General features: G+C 42.2%; 1 protein-coding gene across 3 annotated transcripts in view; it reads right to left on the bottom strand.

Moving 5' to 3' along the window:
• Positions 1-20,037, bottom strand: part of phka1a (phosphorylase kinase, alpha 1a (muscle)) — a 149,099-nt gene that overhangs the window by 54,899 nt on the left and 74,163 nt on the right. For 2 of the 3 annotated variants that reach the window (XM_073058362.1, XM_073058363.1), the window contains exon 19: positions 3,333-3,509. The exons of the other annotated variant lie outside the window; for it this stretch is intronic. In XM_073058362.1, the coding sequence (XP_072914463.1) occupies positions 3,333-3,509 (177 nt within the window). The remainder of the gene's footprint in view (positions 1-3,332; positions 3,510-20,037) is intronic. 3 annotated transcript variants of the gene reach the window in all.

The raw sequence follows: 20,037 nt of genomic DNA, 5'->3' as shown, positions 1-20,037 counted from the left end.
ATGTGAATGCCATTCGTCATTATGCAACCACATCATATGTCAGCAACTCACTAAAGAGGGGCAAAGGCAAGTTACTGGCACCTTAAAACCGGTCACTTCGGGCAGGTAGTGCTCGTCAGCCATGGTTGGCAGCTCACCTAGAAGGAAAACTCTGATCTCAAACTCCAGCTGCCTTGTGGCTACACCTACTCATGGGGAAGGCTTTGGGAAAAATCAGGAGCTGGAGTCACTAAGGCATCCTATGTTGAGTTCAACTCTGACTGGCAACTCTTGCGATGCTGCTGGTACCAAACTGTATTGGTCTCCTTTGGGTTCATCAGATGCATGGAAAGGGGCAACAGCTTGTTCTCCATACCACACTGCATATCTAGACAGCTATGACACAACATCCATGGTCGACCCTGACTGACGGAGCCCTCACTCACTAAAGTAAAACTAAATACACAAAAACTATCCCAACTCCCGCATTCTTCTTTCGATTAGTTTCTGAAGTTACAAAACATAACAGTGCAGCATCCAAAGCACCCTGCTTTTAGGAGACAAGGAACAGCAATGTTAAGAAAATGACTCACCAACTCTGAGAAGTTGGGATCAGCATAGCTGACAACTTACTCCAGATCCAGAAGCAGTAAACTTGAAGATACAAATCAAGAGGAGACAAGGCTAACTGGGAATCAAGCAGCTCTTCCAACAGCAACTTCATTTTCTTCACCACAATACAATACAAACCCCAGGGCAGATCAACTCATATCTCAGCTTGGGGGCAATATTCACAAGCTATGAATAATTTAGGTACACTGGTACAAAGTAATGACTGTTGTGATGCAGTGTTAAATCATATGTTTGCAATATAACAGGTTTAAAGATTGCATCTATTGACACGTACTGTTGTTTAAAGCATAATATAAGAGTTAAGACCTTAGAAATACCTCAAGGTCAAGGCTGACATGCAATTTTTGCAGGAGTGAAACTTGCTGCACTTAAGGAATAAATGACATCGATCATAATGGTAGTCCCACTGGCAATCAATCTGGCTAACAGACAATAATAAACATTATTAAGCAGAAAGGCAACTTCACCATCACAGAAGTCAAAGATTGCCGTCTCCCTTTAATGCTTGTAACATACAAATATGATCCACTCCAGCTTATCAATATGCATACATCCTCTCTGAAGAAAAATTGGTTGACTTTCTTCCCAAAGTTCATACTGTTGCTGGCAACTTCTTGGACAATTCCTGGCGGTGACTTCAAATACATTGCTGATGTACCTAGATAATCTGGCAGATGTCAGTAAACTGTACACTATATGCTAATGAATCTTTGAATAGTTACAAATACAAGTTGTATGACATCTTCGGCAACTCAGCAGATGAAACACTATGGCAATGCATCTGATTGAAAGTAGACGGGTCAGATTAGTCCAGAGTAGACTTCCCATTTGTGTTACACATGCTCAATCACATATCATTGAAATCATACCAGTGTTATTCTTTGAAAAGTGTTTCCAGGTGATTGATTAAATCTTATAGGCTAACATTAGAATAGGAGAGTAGAACAAGAATTAGTGTCTCTTAAAAAATCATTAAGGAACTTAAAATGGATTAGAGCGGTTAAAGAACTGTGAAGCTTCTCTTCACAGATACAGTGGTGTGAAGCATTCTAAGAAAATACTAAGAAATTATTCATCCTCAGCATTCAGAAAAAAAGGTATTCTGAGAGAAGTGTGTTGTGCAGAAAAGCATGCAAAATCTGCAGCTGATGCAATCAATGGGGAGTTAGTTTTTATTTAGAAGTTTTAAATTTTGTTTTAAATTTACAATTCTCTGAAACTATCCTCTAGTCTATTGAGCTCAGGAGAATAAGATCTGGAAGATTGCATTTGACTTTTAAACTGTATAGCTTGACAGAGAAGGATTGCAGATGCTGAACATTTTTGGCTGTGAGGACATTATCAAGCCATCCTAGCCCTTCACAACAACTACTCACAGAGGTCTCTCAGTAGAACTGGACATCTCAGACAAACTGAAAAGGGTAACATCACCCTCAACTACCAGTGTAAAGGCAAAAAAGAAGAATTCTGACATTGATAAGCGATGTTATTCAGATAATCTCTGGAACATAATCATTATTGAACAGGACAGGGTGGTGGACACTCTTTAGTTAGTTTGGACCCAGAGTATAACTTTGACAGAATATCACATTTGTATATGATGGATGTACAGTCCAATACAGGGTTTGGGTAGAAAAACAGTGGAGCAATCCTACTCAGTGTGTGGGAAATACCGCACTTCCCCATCAAATCTAGATAGGCAAGGACTACCCATTCTTCTCTTTCTTATTTATCTAAGACCCCATGATTAAGGATAAGAAATGGTAATTATCCCAGGCAGAGAGGTTCAAGTCAAAATTTCATGGAATTAATTGCAACAAAGCAGCACCTCACTCACTCTTCAATGCAACCAATCCTTTGTCCCCCTTCAGCATCATGTCTGGTTACCTGTAGGTGCTGGGAATATGCTTTGGAAGAACCAGGACATACAACAAGCAGAATTATGGCTCACTTGTGATTGCAGGAAAGAACCTGCTGATCAGGTGTCAAGTATGCCGAAGCAAGCCTTACCTGTATGCTACTAGGTAGTCCATGCACCTATCAACTTCTATATAGATTGATCTTTCAGTGACTTTCTTGGTATTCACTACCACCCATCACCCTGCTATCAAATACCATCAGGATCCTTTGTCAATTATCTGAGCATCATCTCCCAGAGTTTAAATTTGCCAGTTTAAACAACTGCCAAACGCAACCACCTTTCAACCAATCAAGCCCTACTTAAGAATCCACCCACTGCCATCAGTCTCCTAATCTCACAGTATTAATATAACAATGACATTAAGCAATGTTACACATAATTTACATTACTCTGCACTGCACATTAATTGACATCACTGAACACATTTCTATGTTTGCACACCACATGCACAGAGGACTGCAATGTAATTCCCTGAAACATTATACATACAGATGCCGATGTACTCTGTATTAATGCACTCTGCACTCTGTATAAAAAATTCTCACTCTTCTCTAAAATATGAAAGTGACGAAAGACCCAAGGGTGTTTAGTTCAAAATGGAAAGTTGTTTAAAAATATTAATTAATATAAAGGCATTGAGACAGGAAAAGGATTCTTCTGCCTACCCCCATGTTTCTTGAAAAAATTATTACTTAAACCATCGTATGAGCATCTTGCTTATGTACAAGAAAGGTTTGGTTACCATCGAAACTCTCATCATAAAAGCTCTTTAAAAATAATTCAGTAATATCAAACTAACTTTCAATGTCAAGTTCTTTTGCTTTATGTGCCAGAGATACGACATCTCGTGTAGCATGTGCGGCAGCACGGAATCGATGCAGGCCCGTTTTCTTTCCAGATGACAGCAAAGTAGATTTTGAAGGTTTCGTCTCAAGCAGTTGGTTTAAGTACACAGTTAGCTCATCTCGGTTTTCCACTGTGGTAATGAAGAACTCAAACTGAATTAGTACTGATAATGGGAACTCTAACTTTTCCAATACTTGCATGCATAATAAGAATCCTGCAGCAGCCATGTAAGAAATTCCTTATCAACACACTGGCTGATTAAAAGGCAGGATGCAGCTATGCACACAGTCAAAAAGTGCAAATAAAAATGCTACGCAATCAAGCCGTACATAGCTTTTGATGAGGCTGCAGCTGTTTCACTGGGAAAAGCAATATGTACAAACACTTCACCCCACAGACGATCTAAAACAATACCCAATGGTCTAGATTTTACAGGAGCAACGGTGGCAAACACACACCTCTTTTACACACACATAGTTCTTGCTCTGCAAAACTGGCAACTGGCATGAGTTGGCATGTTTAAACATCAAAATTCAGAAGTAGCTGCCAGCAATGCAATGTGCAACAGCATGCTGCACTGTGAAACTGAATATATAATCATTGAGTACTACTGCACAGAAACAGGTTCTTTGGCCTACTTAGTCCAAGGTGAATTATTAATCTGCCTGGTCCTGTCAACCTGCATCCAGACAGACCGTGGTCTTCTATACCCCTCCCATTCATGTACTTCTCTAAACTTTTCTTAAACGTTGAAATCACTCATGTCCACCATTTCCAGAGGCACCCTTTCAGCATTCTTCCTTAACCCATGACCTCCAGTTGTAGTCTCACCCAACCTCAGTGGAAAAAGCCTGCTTGCATTTACCTTATCTATGCACTTCATAATTTTGTATATCTATGAAATCTCCCTGTGCTTTTCTATGCTTTCCTATGCTTTACAGAGTAAAGTCCTAACCTATTCAACACTTCCCTATAACTAAGGTTCTCGACTTTTGGCAGCATCCTTGTGAATTTTCTCTCCACTTTCTCCAATCATATTGATATCTTTCCTGTAGGTAAATGGTTATAATCATCAGGAAGAAACGTTAGAGACAGATTGGGCATGAGAGGCCAAGTCCATCATGAAGAAAGTATTTCATAGGACCCCTTAAGGGCAGAGGAAACATGGGAGACCAAAGACAACTTGGCGCCATACTATAAAGGCGGAAATGAGGACTCTGAACCATACCTGAGGCACAATAGAGAAGATGTCCAAAGACAGACAGAGATGGAGAACCTTCATTTGCTGCCCTAAATGCCAGCAATGTAACAGGCAGTAACTAGGTAGATGACTAGAAATGGACACCGCACTCTAAATCAGCCCTCTCTAAAGTCCTATACAACTCCAACATAACGTCCCAATTCTTGTACTCAATACTTCAATTTATGAAGGTCAATGTACCAAAAGCTCTCTTTACAACCTATCAGTGGTGACACCATTTTCAAGGAATTATGGATCTATATTACCAGATCCTACTACTCTATTGCACTCCTCAGTGCTCACCATGTAAGTCCTACCCTGGCTTGTCCTTCCAGAGTGCAACACCTCACATTTGTCTGCATTAAACTTGAACCACCATTTTTCCACCTATTTTTCCAGCTGGTCCAGATCCTGCTGCAAGCTTTGATGCTTTGCTGGCTTTTCTTATTATTCACTATACCCCCCAATCTTGGTGGTTTTTTTTTGCAAATTTGCTGATCCAGTTGACTACACTATTAACCAGATCATTGATATAAATGATAAACAACAACAGACTGAGCAACTGATCCCTGCAGTACACCATTAGTCACAGGCCTCCAGTCAGAGAGGCAGCCATCTACTACCACTCTCTAGCTTCTCCAATGAAGCCAGCATCTAATCCAAGTTATCTTATCATTAGGATGGCATGGTAGTATAGTGGTTAGCACAATGCTTTACAGTGCAGGTTCAATTTCCACCGCTGCCTGGAAGGAGTTTGTACGCTCTCCCCATGTCCATGTGGGTTTCCACAGTCCAAATACGTACCGGCTGGTAGGTTAATTGGCCATATTGTAAATTGTCCTGTGATTAGGCTAGGCTTAAATTGGGGATGGCTGGGCGGCATGGGTCAAAGGCAATAAGGGCCTACTCCATGCCGCATAAATAAATAAATACTAACTGAACCATTTGACCAGCAGGACCTTGTCAAAGGCTTTGCTAAAGTCCATGTAGACAACTTGCACTGCCTTGTCTTCATTAACTTTCCTGGTAAATTCCTCAAAAAACTCTTAAGATTGGACATACAAAGCCATGATGACTATCCTAACCAGTCTCTGTATATCCAAATATTTATACATCCAGTCCTTTAGAATACCTTCCAATAACTTATCCACTACTGATGTCAGACTCACTGGCCTATAACTTTCTGGCTTATTTTTAGAGCATTGTTTAAACAGTGGAACAACATTAGCTACTTCCAATCCTCTGGCACCTCACTCATTGCTTAGGATGTTTTAAATGTCTCTGGGCCCTTGCAATTTCTGCATTAGCATTCCATAAAATTTGAGGAACATCTTGTCAGGCCCTCCTTAGATCTTATATCTTATTAATCTGATATCAATGGAATATCAGAAAGGAGTTCACATGATTGCAGAAATTGATCTGCCCTAGAAAAGAATCGCCTGTCAATGTTGACAACTAGATACTACTTTAGAAAGGCTGTCACCATTTAATAGATAGTATTTCAGCGTGAAGCTTTACAAGAATCAAGGAGAAACAGGAATGCAAAATACAAGTGCTAATAGAAAACATTCAAACTAAAATGCAAGTTTTTAAATGCAGTTTGTCTGGTACTGAATGCAATAAGTCATAACATTGACATCTTTATTTCCTCCAAACTTAATCAGTGCATGTAACAAATATGTTCAAACTTTCGAAGTTATATTCAAGCAAATCAAAAGAAGGAAATCAGACATGATACTTACAAATGGTGAACACTAATACTGATATCTTAAGTGTAAGGTTGTAACCCATATTCAAGACCCACAGTTCTTTATAACATGAAATAATAATAAATTAATTTCAATTTCAGAATCTCAGTAATAACTGTGTACAGTTTGCTTATTTCTGCTATAGACACCAGCAAAGAGCAAATGAAAGATGCAAACAAAATTATGACAACTTGACACATTTCAGTTTTCCAATATGCTGAGAATAATATCTTCATGTTTCATTTATATATTACAAAGAACATTACAAAATAAACAACAAAGGCCAAGGCAAAATTACATGACTCAGCTTCAAAAAAGCAATACTGCATACCATGCACCTGAAATAAAATGCACTGAGAACAAAGCCAATAACTTTCACTGAAGCATTAAGCAAAAATATCTCTCATCCATCTTTTCTTAAGAACAGACCAACTTAATGTCATGCCACATTAATAAAGACAATGAAAATAAGTATATCAAGTCCAATCACACATAAAATGAAGAATCATCTTGGGTGCAATGATGAGGAGAATTGTCACGGCCCATATAATAAATTCAATCCCATTCAGCACAGTAAAAGAATGAGCAATTCATTTCACTTTACAAAACTGAATGACTGTCATTAAGTTCAAAACAATTACAGAATGAAAGAGATAGCACTGGCTACATTTTACATAAGTTACGCCAAGCATAACTTGATTCTTCAATGTTAAAAAATTCATCCGTTACTGTATGTTCTCTCTCAAAACAAAATAGTAATTACTTTCTGCTACTTATCCATTGCTTAATTCTTAATGATTTTTTTCCTTATTATAAGGATATTGTCCTACGTAATGCTGAAATCTGAAGCATCTCTGATTTGTTGAGTTAATTGAAACTGTCTCAGAATTTTTGATCTCAGGTCAACATAAAAAATGCTTCCCATTTCTAACAATTATTCAGAAACCTTTCTTGGCAAATGCAGACTGTGAGACTGAAAACAAGATGAGAGTTCATTTAATGAGATATTAATACAAACCACATATTTGATTGCAGTAGCTGCCAGTACTCATGAGATTTTAGACATTTATCTATTTTTCAAACAATCAGCAAGGGCTCTGCTATGGCACTGAGCACTTTATGACTGCATGGTGTTCAAGGATTCAGAAAACCTGAATGAATGCACCATGTTTGTCATTGACTTTATAAAAACAGCTGTAGACCAGTGTGTTCCCACAAAATCATTCAGTTATCCCTAATCAGAAACCCTGGGCAAACCATGAGATCTGCAATCTGCTGAAGGCCAGATCAGTACCATTCAAGCCTGGTGACCAAGTTAAATACAAGAGGCCCAGGTACAATCTCCAGAAAGTCATCTCAAAGTTTGAAGTCCATTTATTATCAAAGTTTATATATATTATACAACCTTGAGATTAGTCTTCTTGCAGACAACCATAAAACAAAAAAACACAAAAAACACAATAGAGCCCATTTTAAAAAACTTACACTGTCAAACACCCAATGTGAGAAAAAAAAACAAATTATGCAAACAGTAGTAAAATGAAAACAAATAATACACAGAACATTAACCGCAGAAAATGAGTCCACAGTCACAGAGCCTGCTCAGCACTTAGTTGAGTGCCAATGATTGCAGGCCACAGCTTCAGAGTCAGTTCAGCGTTGGAGTACTGAGCTGATCACCGGCCCATCCTTCACCCTCGGCCTTGATGCCTTGATCAAATCACACAGATAATAAAAATAAACAAAAACACATGGAACATAGTGCCAATAGTTGCTGGCCACTCAGTTCAGTGCTGAAGTGAGTGAACCTCGTGGAGTAGTGAGCTGAACACCAGTTCATCCTTTGCCCATGCCTTGATCAAATTGTGCAAATACTAAACAAAAAGTACACAAAAACACAAGGAACATGAACTGCAGAGTTCCTGAAAGCGAGTCCACAACTGTAGACCCCATTCAGCACTGAGGTGTGTGAAGCCTGTACAGGAGCTCGATAGCTACAGGGCAACAAGTGCTCCTGAACCTGGCAGCATGGGACCTAAGACTCTTGCACCTCCTGCCCAACAGTAGTAGCAAGAAGAAAGAGAGGGTAGACCTGTCAATTGCAGGCAGACAGTGCTGAACACCTTTTCATGTTCCACTCTCAATTTTAATCTTAAGTAACATCTTGGGAAAGGTTTCACTGCTAATGTAGTGGTTTTTTTGTAGCAGCAGTGTTTGGGTTATGGTTAGAGATAACCGGGGCTTTGCAATGTGCAGTGTCCAATGAAGGGGGTGTTTTTTTTCTTGTTGTGTGCCTGAGATTGAGGTGATCTGGGTCTTTTGTTCAATGACAGATGAACGGAGAAGACACCTGAAAGGAGAGTTCGTAGCCAGCAGGACTGAGTAGACTTGGAGTGGGGCTGGGAGTCATCAAAGCCTGGGAAAATCAATGGAGGACCAATGGAAGGAAAACCGTGAGCTCCAACATGTGCACATTAGTCTGTTTCATTAGAATGGGCCCTTTATTTTTCTTTACCAACCCTTTAGTCAAATTAAGAATTATAAAGCTAAATCATTTAACTGCATATGGTGTACTTTCTGTTATTTCGTGGTGCTGATTTGTAACGGGGAAACCAATCACACAGCATCAACACAAACAGGAGGTTTTGCACCTCAGATTCTACACATTTGGCGAGGCCAGAGACTGCCTTCCCTAGACTAACGCTGCTGGCCGAACCTGAGGGTTATACTTAATTGAGGTTTTAATCGGCACAGAGTAACAGAACCCACTGTGGGTTTGTCTTCCATCATCTGGCCTCAATGCAGTGTCTACCCCTCCCACCCCCCAGTGATGGCTGGCCCGGATGTACCTGCACAAGAATCTAGATTTCCAAATCCCCAGTAGATCACAAATGCACCAGATCATTTAGTTGCTGCAAAATAGCATCCTTAAAAGGGAAATTACAGGCTACAGACTCCAGTGATCACAGTTCAGAAGTAGTATATCTACTTGAGTATCTAATAGTTTTATGAGGTGTCTGCAAAACGTGCTGTTAGTCGCTGACACTATCTTGCAATCTCACGTGCAAAGTAGCAATTCCGGACCAAATTGAATCACTGAAAGATGCTCAACAGCTGTGGCAGGGCTTGAATGCCATTTCCTCCCACAAAGTAAAAACAAGTGAAATAGGTGACAAAAAGGTTTCACTCTCAAATGAGTTCAATGGCTTTTATGCTCACTTTGACCATCAAAACATGTAGGCACCTTCATGAACTCCTAACAGCTCCCAATGACCTGGAGATTTCAGTTTCTGCCAACATAAGACCACCCTACAAGAGGGTGAACCTGAGAAAGCATCCAGCCCAGGCAGGGTACCCAGACAAATATTAAAACTGTGCTGATCAACGGTCTGGAGTGTTCACCAACATCCTTAACCTCTCGCTTCAGCAACCTGAGGTATCCATATGCTTCAGCAGGCTTCAATTAAGCCTGGGAAGAACATGGTACCCTCTCTCAATGACTACCAGCCAGTAGCACTTACATCCTCTGCAATGAACTGCTTTGAAAGATTGGTGGTGAAATGTATTATTGCCTGCCTTAAAAGTGACTTGATCCACTCCAATTTGTCTGCTATCACAACAGGTCAACAGCAGATGCCATTACATTGACTCTTCATTCGATCCTGGAACTTCAGGACAGAGAAAATGAATACATCAGGATGCTCTTCATTGACTACAGCTTAGTATTCAATGCATCTTTCTCTCAAAACTAATCAATAAGCTTCAAGTCATAGGCCTCAATATCCCCCTGTGCAACTGGAATCTTGATTTTCTCACTTGCAGACCCCCGGTCAGTTTGGATTGGCAACAGCAGCTTCTCCACAATCTCCATCAGAACAGGTGCACCACAAGGCGGTGTGCTTAGTCCCCTGCTCTACTTAATTAATACTTATGAACGTCAGGCTAAGTATAGCTCCAACACCGTATTCATCTTACAGACATCCCAACTCTCCTGGAAGTTGAGGGAGTCTCCCTGACACCCGCAAATTGTATACAATATCCTGGAAATCGGAGAGGGGGGAGGGGGAAACATATTGACTTGTACACAAACCATGAAGAGCTCAATTTTTAAAAAATGCGTAATTTATCAGAAATATCTCCATATAAATTGCCTCTGGAATTTTATACATATATTGCAACCCGGAAAACAAGTTAAAAATATGGGCTGGAACCCTTAAAGAGTCGATGTATTTCAAAGTGTACTATCTACTTACAAATCTAATGAAACCATAGTTCTTCGCACTCTTGTAAAACAGTGCAAGCTTTTGTGTCAGCCAGCATTGTATTTTTTGTTCTGGGGTTCAAATTTTGTTTTATTAATGCAGTTAGTCTGGACATTCTGTACTCAGTGTAACAGGCATACTGAGACAAAAGGATAGCCCACCTCTGCAACCTTAATGCTATCATCCTGGAAATAACAGGATTCATTCATATAACCATATAACCATAATAGCACGGAAACAGGCCATCTCAGCCCTTCTAGTCCGTGCCGACGCTTACACTCATCTAGTCCCACTGACCCGCACTCAGCCCATAACCCTTCATTCTTTTCCTGTCCATATACCTATCCAATTTTACTTTAAATGACAATACCGAACCTGCCTCTATCACTTCTATTGGAAGCTCATTCCACACAGCTACCACTCTCTGAGTAAAGAAGTTCCCCCTCATGTTATCCTTAAACTTTTGCCCCCTAACTCTCAACTCATGTCCTCTTGTTTGAATCTCCCCTACTCTCAATGGAAAAAGCCTATCCATGTCAACTCGATCTATCCCCCTCATTATTTTAAATACCTCTATCAAGTCCCCCCTCAACCTTCTATGCTCCAAAGAATAAAAACCTAACTTGTTCAGCCTTTCCCTGCAACTTATTAGGTACTGAAGCCCAGGTAACATTCTAATAAATCTTCTCTGTACTCTCTCTATTTTGCAGATATCTTTCCTATAATTCGGTGACCAGAACTGTACACAATACTCCAAATTCGGCCTTACCAATGCCTTGTACAATTTTAACATTACATCCCATCTCCTATACTCAATGCTCTGATTTATAAAGGCCAGCATACCAAAAGCTTTCTTCACCACCCTGTCCACATGAGATTCCACCTTCAGGGAACTATGCACCATTATTCCTAGATCACTCTGTTCTATTGCATTCTTCAATGCCCTACCATTTACCATGTATGTCCTATTTTGATTAGTCCTACCAAAATGTAGCACCTCACACTTACCAGCATTAAACTCCATCTGCCATCGTTCAGCCCACTCTTCTAACTGGCCTAAATCTCTCTGCAAGCTTTGAAAACCTACTTCATTATCCACAACGCCACCTACCTTAGTATCATCTGCATACTTACTAATCCAATTTACCACCCCATCATCCAGATCATTAATGTGTATGACAAACAACATTGGACCCAATACAGATCCCTGAGGCACACCACTAGTCACCAGCCTCCAACCTGACAAACAGTTATCCACCACTACTCTCTGGCATCTCCCATCTAGCCACTGTTGAATCCATTTTACTACTTCAATATTAATACCTAACGATTGAACCTTCCTAACTAACCTTCCATGCAGAACCTTGTCAAAGGCCTTACTTAAGTCCATATAGACAACATCCACTGCTTTACCCTTGTCAACTTTCCTCGTAACCTCTTCAAAAAATTCAGTAAGATTTGTCAAACATGACCTTCCACGCACAAATCCATGCTGACTATTCCTAATCAGACCCTGTCTTTCCAGATAATTATATATACCATCTCTAAGAATACTTTCCATTAATTTACCCACCACTGACGCCAAACTGACAGGCCTATAATTGCTAGGCTTACTCTTAGAACCCTTTTTAAACAATGGAACCACATGAGCAATACGCCAATCCTCCGGCACCATCCCCGTTTCTAATGACATTTGAAATATTTCTGTCAGAGACCCTGCTATTTCTACACCAACTTCCCTCAAGGTCCTAGGGAATATCCTGTCAGGACCCAGAGATTTATCCACTGTTATATTCCTTAAAAGTGCCAGGACTTCCTCCTCTTTAATTGTCATAGTTTCCATAACTTCCCTACTTGTTTCCCTTACCTTACACAATTCAATATCCTTCTCCTTAGTGAATACCGAAGAAAAGAAATTGTTCAAAATCTCCCCCGTCTCTTTCGGCTCCACACATAGCTATCCACTCTGATTCTCTAAGGGACCAATTTTATCCCTCACTATCCTTTTGCTATTAATATAACTGTAGAAACCCTTTGGATTTATTTTCACCTTACTTGCCAAAGCAACCTCGTATCTTCTTTTAGCTTTTCTAATTTCTTTCTTAAGATTCTTTTTACATTCTTTATATTCCTCGAGCACCTCATTTACTCCATGCTGCCTATATTTATTATGGATCTCCCTCTTTTTCCTAATCAAGTTTCCAATATCCCTTGAAAACCATGGCACTCTCAAACTTTTAACATTTCCTTTCAACCTAACAGGAACATAAAGATTCTGTACCCTCAAAATTTCACCTTTAAATGACCTCCATTTCTCTATTACATCCTTCCCATAAAACAAATTGTCCCAATCCACTCCTTCTAAGTCCTTTCGCATCTCCTCAAAGTTAGCCTTTCTCCAATCAAAAATCTCAACCCTGGGTCCAGTCCAATCCTTCTCCATAATTATATTGAAACTAATGGTATTGTGATCACTGGACCCGAAGTGCTCCCCATCACATACCTCCGTCACCTGACCTATCTCATTCCCTGTAAGATTCAAAATTAAGATGTGCGTTTCTGACAGGTCCGGGTTAATGTCTAGGGACAAGTATGATTTAATTATGTTTGGGTTAAAGTCTGTAAACAAGTGTGATCTAATTATGAATGCAGAAGCCTTGATAAAATTAACTGTTTGTGGAATCATTGAAGTCCTGAGATATGGACTATTGTTTTACAGAAACGTGTAAAAAAACAACTCCAAATATGGAATGGGATAAGACTATGTACCTCCCGAGTCAGGGAGGAGGGGTGGTAAGGAAGAAGGATAAAACCTGCTGCCCTGTAAGGTTCAGGGTTCCCTTCTCTGAAGGGGCCCAGCTCTGCAGAACTGTTAATAAACTTTCTTTCCTTGAATTTGTCTTGAAGCCATTATTCGGGAGCGTGGCTCGTTTCTGACAACTTGGGGGCTCGTCTGGGATCCACACTCCGGCCGTGAGAGGGGCAAGGAAGGACATCGGAGAAGGTGCACCCTGCCGAGTTCAGCAGTCCCTGATTCCTTGCTCGTCGCCCTGCGCGGCTTGAGCGAGTGATATCCGGCGGACTCAAGGAAACAAAGAGAGGTTGTCGAGGCAGTTGAGACAGTGAGCGATCGAGTAATTTCTGTGCACAGGACCCAGGTGAGAAATTAAATTCCTGTAGAGACGTAGTGCACGAGAATCATGGAACTGCGGGGTTCCTGCAGGTGATTTCTTCCTGTAGAGACGTAGTGCACGAGAATCGTGGAACTGCGGGGTGCCTGCAGGTGATTTCTTCCTGTAGAGACGTAGTACACGAGAATTGTGGAACTGCAGGGTGCCTGCAGGTGAATTCCTGGGCGATCGCGGTAATACAGGTTCCGGAATTGGACAGGAGTGACCGAGCTAGGTGGGTCACATTCAAATTAAATTCCTGCAGAGACGTAGTGCACGAGAATTGTGGAATTACGGGGTGCCTGCGGGTGGATTGGAACCGGGCAAGTCCTCGAGATGGGGAATAAGGGGTCTAAGAGAGACAAGGGTAAAGGAAATCCAGGCGCCAATGATGAAAAATATGCCGGGGTACCCCCTGATAGTCCGTTGGGACGGATGTTAGAAAATTGGGATTATGGGAGGCGAAAAGGGAAGTCAAAGAAAAAATGATACAGTACTGTGAATTCTGGTCCCGCCAGCTGATCCAAGGGTCGGCTGTGTGGTGGCCTAAGTTCGGGTCTAGCGAGGATTGGGTACAACAAGCCCTTAATCTGTACGTGAATTCAAAACCTAACGTTAAACCCGAAGAAAGTGATTACGTCCTATGCTGGTTACCAACAACAAATAGTTATAAATTGAAAACGATAAATGAAGGGGGACAGAAAAAGAATACATGAGAGGTGCTCGACCACCTGCCGCCCCATATGTGCCCCCTACCGCTCCGCAAATCGAAGACCCTGAGACGGAGGTTGGCCAACAGCTGATTCGTGTTGAATTTGTATCGAAAGCATGGCCAGATTTTTTTTAAAAACTGGAAAAACTAGAAGATTGGAATACTAAACCCTTAAGTGAACTACTTAGGGAGGCACAGAAAGTGTTTGTAAGAAGGGACGAAGAGAAACAAAATAAGACGGCAAGGATAATGGGCCAGACAGTGCGACAAGTAACCGCAGATAGTAGAGAGAGACAGGGACCATGGTTGGATCGAGGTAGTAGCCAGGAGCAAGGAGGAGGGCTAAGGAAGGCTTTAAGATGTTTTCACTGCAACGGAGAGGGACACTTCAGGCGCGAGTGCCCCAGATACCGACGGGAAGTGCGCTCGTACGCTATGATGGAAGATGAAGACTAGGGAGGTCGGGGTTCCACCCCTTGGGGATAAATTATCGGCAGGAATCCCTGGTAAATTTAAAAGTAGGTCCCCAAGGGTCAGATACAACCTTTATGGTAGATTCGGGTGCCGAAAGATCTAGCATAATCCAGATACCTCCCGGCACCCGAACCGGAACAAAGGTAATGGGAGTATCCGGTATTGGAGGCAAAATAATACAAGTACCTGTTATAGAAAACGTGAAAATTGAACATGAGGATAGGGTAACGGGACAGGACCTACTTTTGTTACCCTCTGTGAGATTCAACCTGCTCGGGCGGGATCTGCAAGTCAGGCTAGGCATCGGGACTGTGCCCAGGAACGGGAAGATAATGGTACAGCTGTTTGCCCTCAGGGAAGAAGACGATAGGAAAATAAGCCCGGAGGTATGGTACCAGGAAGGGAACCGGGGGGGGGAGGGGTTTGAACGTCCCCCCTTGCAAATCTCACTATTACCTAACAGTTCGCCAGTATGGAGAAAACAGTACCCTATTTCAATGGAAGGAAGAAAAGGGCTGCAGCCGGTGATTGAAGGACTGATCGCTGACGGACTACTGGAGGAATGTATGTCACCGTATAATACCCCAATACTCCCGGTGCGAAAGCCAGATGGGACTTATCGAATGATACAAGACCTGCGGGGCCTAAATGCAGTAGTCCAAACCCGATACCCGGTAGTGCCCAACCCTTACACACTGATGAGTAAGATCTCCCCTGACCATGAATGGTTCAGTGTAATAGATCTAAAAGACACCTTCTGGAGTTGCCCGCTAGAAGAGAGCAGTCGTGACATGTTTGCGTTCGAATGGGAAAATCCTACGACGGGGCGGAAAAGACAACTCCGGTGGACGGTCCTGCCACAGAGGTTCACCGAATCACCTAACCTATTTGGGCAGGTCTTGGAGCAAGTACTAGCAGAATTCCAATGTGCTCCAGAGAGCCAACTGCTACAGTATGTGGACGATCTATTACTATCCGGGCCAACACAGGAAGGGGTGCAGAAAGACACCATCAGACTACTGAACTTCCTGGGGAAGCAGGGACTGCGGGTCTCAAAGAAAAAGTTGCAATTTGTAGAAAAGGAAGTAAGGTATCTGGGACACCGGGTCAGTAAAGGACAGCGATGCATTACCCCAGAAAGGATAGCTGGAATAACGGGAATGTCACTACCACGTACCAAGAAGGAGATACGCACCAGTTAATTTGCGATGCACTTGATATCGAATGGAAGTACCATACCCCGTGGCATCCCCAGAGTTCGGGAAGAGTAGAACGAATGAACAGCACCCTAAAGGCACAACTGACCAAGTTGATGTTAGAAACCAAACTACCATGGACTAAGTGTCTCCCTATTGCCCTTTTAAGAATACGAACAGCGCCCCGCAAGGACATAGGAATATCCCCATATGAGATGTTGTTCGGACTCCCGTATTGGAATAAGGTGGAAGGGTACCCCACGCTACAAGGGGGTGATATCTTTGTAAGGGACTATTTACTGGCACTGTCCCGTTCCTTTGCAGAACTACGGAAAAAGGGTCTCTTGGCCCAGACTCCGCCGCTCGACTTTGCTTTACATCAGATCGTGCCTGGAGATTGGGTTCTGGTAAGGACCTGGAAGCCGGAGAAGTTACAGCCACAGTGGGAAGGCCCTTTCCAGGTCCTGCTAACAACAGAGGCGGCTGTACGGACAAAAGAAAAAGGGTGGACACACGCATCCAGGGTAAAAGGACCGGTGAAGCCCGAAAGCCACACTGAGTGGACCTGTGTTCCCGGTGAAGAACCATTGGTGGTGAAGCTAAAAAGGCAGCAAAAATGAACTCTATGTGGACTGTAACATTATTGACTGTAATATATTTGATTCTATATGTCGGGGAAATTGAAGGGAAATGTGACAAGTGCAGAACCGTGGTACGAGTGGGGCAGAGGGTGTTCCCTGGATCCTTCGTATCCCACTCGCATGTGAATGATCGATGCTATGATCTAAGCAAGAGAGAAACATGTTGGGAGAATAGTAAACCTTATTACCAAGTCTATAATAAAGGATACATGGGACAGGGGGGGACCATGAGAAGTCTCAGCTGTCCCAGGAAAGACCGGAGTTCTTCCTCCTGCATCAGGAGGGTGACCGGAAGCTGGGAATTAAGCTGTTTGATTCATTAAGGAGAGAAACACGGGAGATAAAGGTGGGCGAGTGGGGTGATGAGTGGCCACCGGCTCGCATCATTGAATACTATGGGCCAGCGACCTGGGCCCAGGATGGGTCGTGGGGGTATCGCACTCCTGTCTACATGTTAAACCGAATTATTAGACTGCAGGCGGTGGTGGAAGTGATAACCAATCAAACGGCACTGGCATTGGAGCTGTTGGCAAAACAGCAGAGTCAGATGCGAACAGCAATATACCAGAACAGGCTGGCTGTGGATTACCTATTGGCCTCTGAAGGCGGGGTATGTGGGAAGTTCAATCTTACAAACTGTTGCCTTAAGATAGACGACAGTGGAAAGGCCGTGTTAAAAATATCCGACAAAATTCGGAAACTGGCCCACGTGCCAGTACAAACCTGGAGATCCCTGGGGAACATGAGTTGGCTAGACGGGCTACTGGGAGGTAGTTGGTGGCGCACCACTCTCCTAGTAGCAGGCGGGGGTCTAATGATTCTCTTACTTTTGCCGTGTTTGATTCCTTGTATACGAACACTGATCAGGCGCAGTATATTCCAGCTCCAGGCAGTAGCGATACCCCATCATGGGACAAACGAGCTAAAACTTATGCTATTAAAGAAGAAGGTGGGCCCCCTGGGAGTGAGAGAAATGCTAGCTGAAACGCACATCTTAAAAAGAAAAAGGGTGGTATTTATTGTAAGATTCAAAATTAAGATGTGCGTTTCTGACAGGTCCAGGTTAATGTCTAGGGACAAGTATGATTTAATTATGTTTGGGTTAAAGTCTGTAAACAAGTGTGATCTAATTATGAATGCAGAAGCCTTGATAAAATTAACTGTTTGTGGAATCATTGAAGTCCTGAGATATGGACTATTGTTTTACAGAAATGTGTAAAAAAACAACTCCAAATATGGAATGGGATAAGACTATGTACCTCCCGAGTCAGGGAGGAGGGGTGGTAAGGAAGAAGGATAAAACCTGCTGCCCTGTAAGGTTCAGGGTTCCCTTCTCTGAAGGGGCCCAGCTCTGCAGAACTGTTAATAAACTTTCTTTCCTTGAATTTGTCTTGAAGCCATTATTCGGGAGCGTGGCTCGTTTCTGACATTCCCTAACAGGAGATCCAACACTGCCCCTAATCTAGTTGGTACCTCCATGTATTGCTGCAAAAAAACTATCCTGCACACATTTTACAAACTCCAAACCATCCAGCCTTTTTATAGAATGGGCTTCCCAGTCTATGTGTGGAGAATTAAAATCTCCCACAATCACAACCATGTGCTTACTACAAATATCTGCTGTCTCCTTACAAATTTGCTCCTCCAATTCTCGCTCCCCATTAGGTGGTCTATCATACACCCCTATAAGTGTTACTACACCTTTCCCATTCCTCAATTCCACCCAAATAGTCTCCTCAGATGAGCCCTCTAATCTATCCTGCTAAAGCATATTGGAGTATAAAAGTATAAATTTACCAAAACTATGAAGTCAGTTTTGAAACTTGCTATTTGCTATGCACGTATCTTAAGAATGTAGAAGACAATGGTGTGTTAATGAGAGGTAGCTACAGAAAGACTTGCTATTTGCTATGCATGTATCTTAAGAATGTAGAAGACAATGATGTGTTAATGAGAAGTAGCTAAGAGATATAGATTAGAACATAATTAAGTCACATAATTCTAGGACTATTATTTGCTATGCATGTACCCAATTTGGTAGGAGACTGAAATCTTAAAAATGTAGAAGACAATGGTATGTTAATGAGAGGTAGCTCAGAGATGTAGATTAGAACATGATTAAGTCAATTGATAGAAACAATAGGGACATGATGTATGTGTAGTACGTGTAATACGCAACTATAGATCGATTACATATGCTAATGCAACTGGCAGGAGATTGCTATAAAAAATGCTGTGTCCGGGGATTGGTGGGCAATCAGCGACTAGCTCAATGACTGTCTTAGCTTTGATTTGCAAATTAAGGTTTAACCCTTCTGAAGAATCTTCTGCGTCTCTTGGTCATTTGTGAGGCACGAGAAACCACGACAAGCACCACTGTAATATTTTCTCGGACAAGCAATGCAACACCTCCTCCTCTTGCCCCCCCCCCCCCCCGATTCTATCACACCTGAAGCAACAAAGTCCAGGAATATTTAGTTGCCAATCACACCCCTCCTGCAACCATGTTTCACTAATAGCTACAACATCATATTTCCAGGTATCAATCCATGCTCTAAGCTCATCCACCTTTCTTACAATGCTCCTAGCATTAAAATAGATGCATTTAAGAAACTTTCCACCTCTTCCTCTCTGTTTATCCCTAACGATGCGATCAACTTTATTATCTTTTTCTTCCTTCTCCCCTACATCTTCGGTCTGAGCGCTCCCCTTCTCTATCACCTGCGTATCCTCCCTCACACACTGTCTACTAGCTTTCTCTATTTGTGAACTAACCTCCTCTCCCCTAGATTCTTCAAATTGATTCCCACCCCCCAACCATTCTAGTTTAAAGTCTCCCCAGTAGCCTTAGCAAATCTCCCCACCAGGATATTGGTCCCCCTAGGATTCAAGTGTAACTCGTCCTTTTTGTACAGGTCACACCTGCCCCAAAAGCGGTCCCAATGATCCAGAAACTTGAATCCCTGCCCCCTGCTCCAATCCCTCAGCCACGCATTTATCCTCCAACTCATTCCATTCCTACTCTCACTGTCGCATGGCACTGGCAGTAATCCCGAGATTACTACCTTTGCGGTCCTTCTTCTCAACTCACTATACTCTCCTTTCAGGACCTCTTCCCTTTTCCTACCTATGTCATTGGTACCTATAGGCACCACGACCTCTGGCTCCTCACCCTCCCACTTCAGGATATCTTGGATGTGATCAGAAACATCCCG

Source organism: Hemitrygon akajei, chromosome 10 (assembly GCF_048418815.1).
Source record: "Hemitrygon akajei chromosome 10, sHemAka1.3, whole genome shotgun sequence".
Lineage (NCBI taxonomy): Eukaryota > Metazoa > Chordata > Chondrichthyes > Myliobatiformes > Dasyatidae > Hemitrygon > Hemitrygon akajei.
Note: the sequence above shows the minus strand (reverse complement) of the source record. Positions and strands in the feature narration are given on the sequence as shown.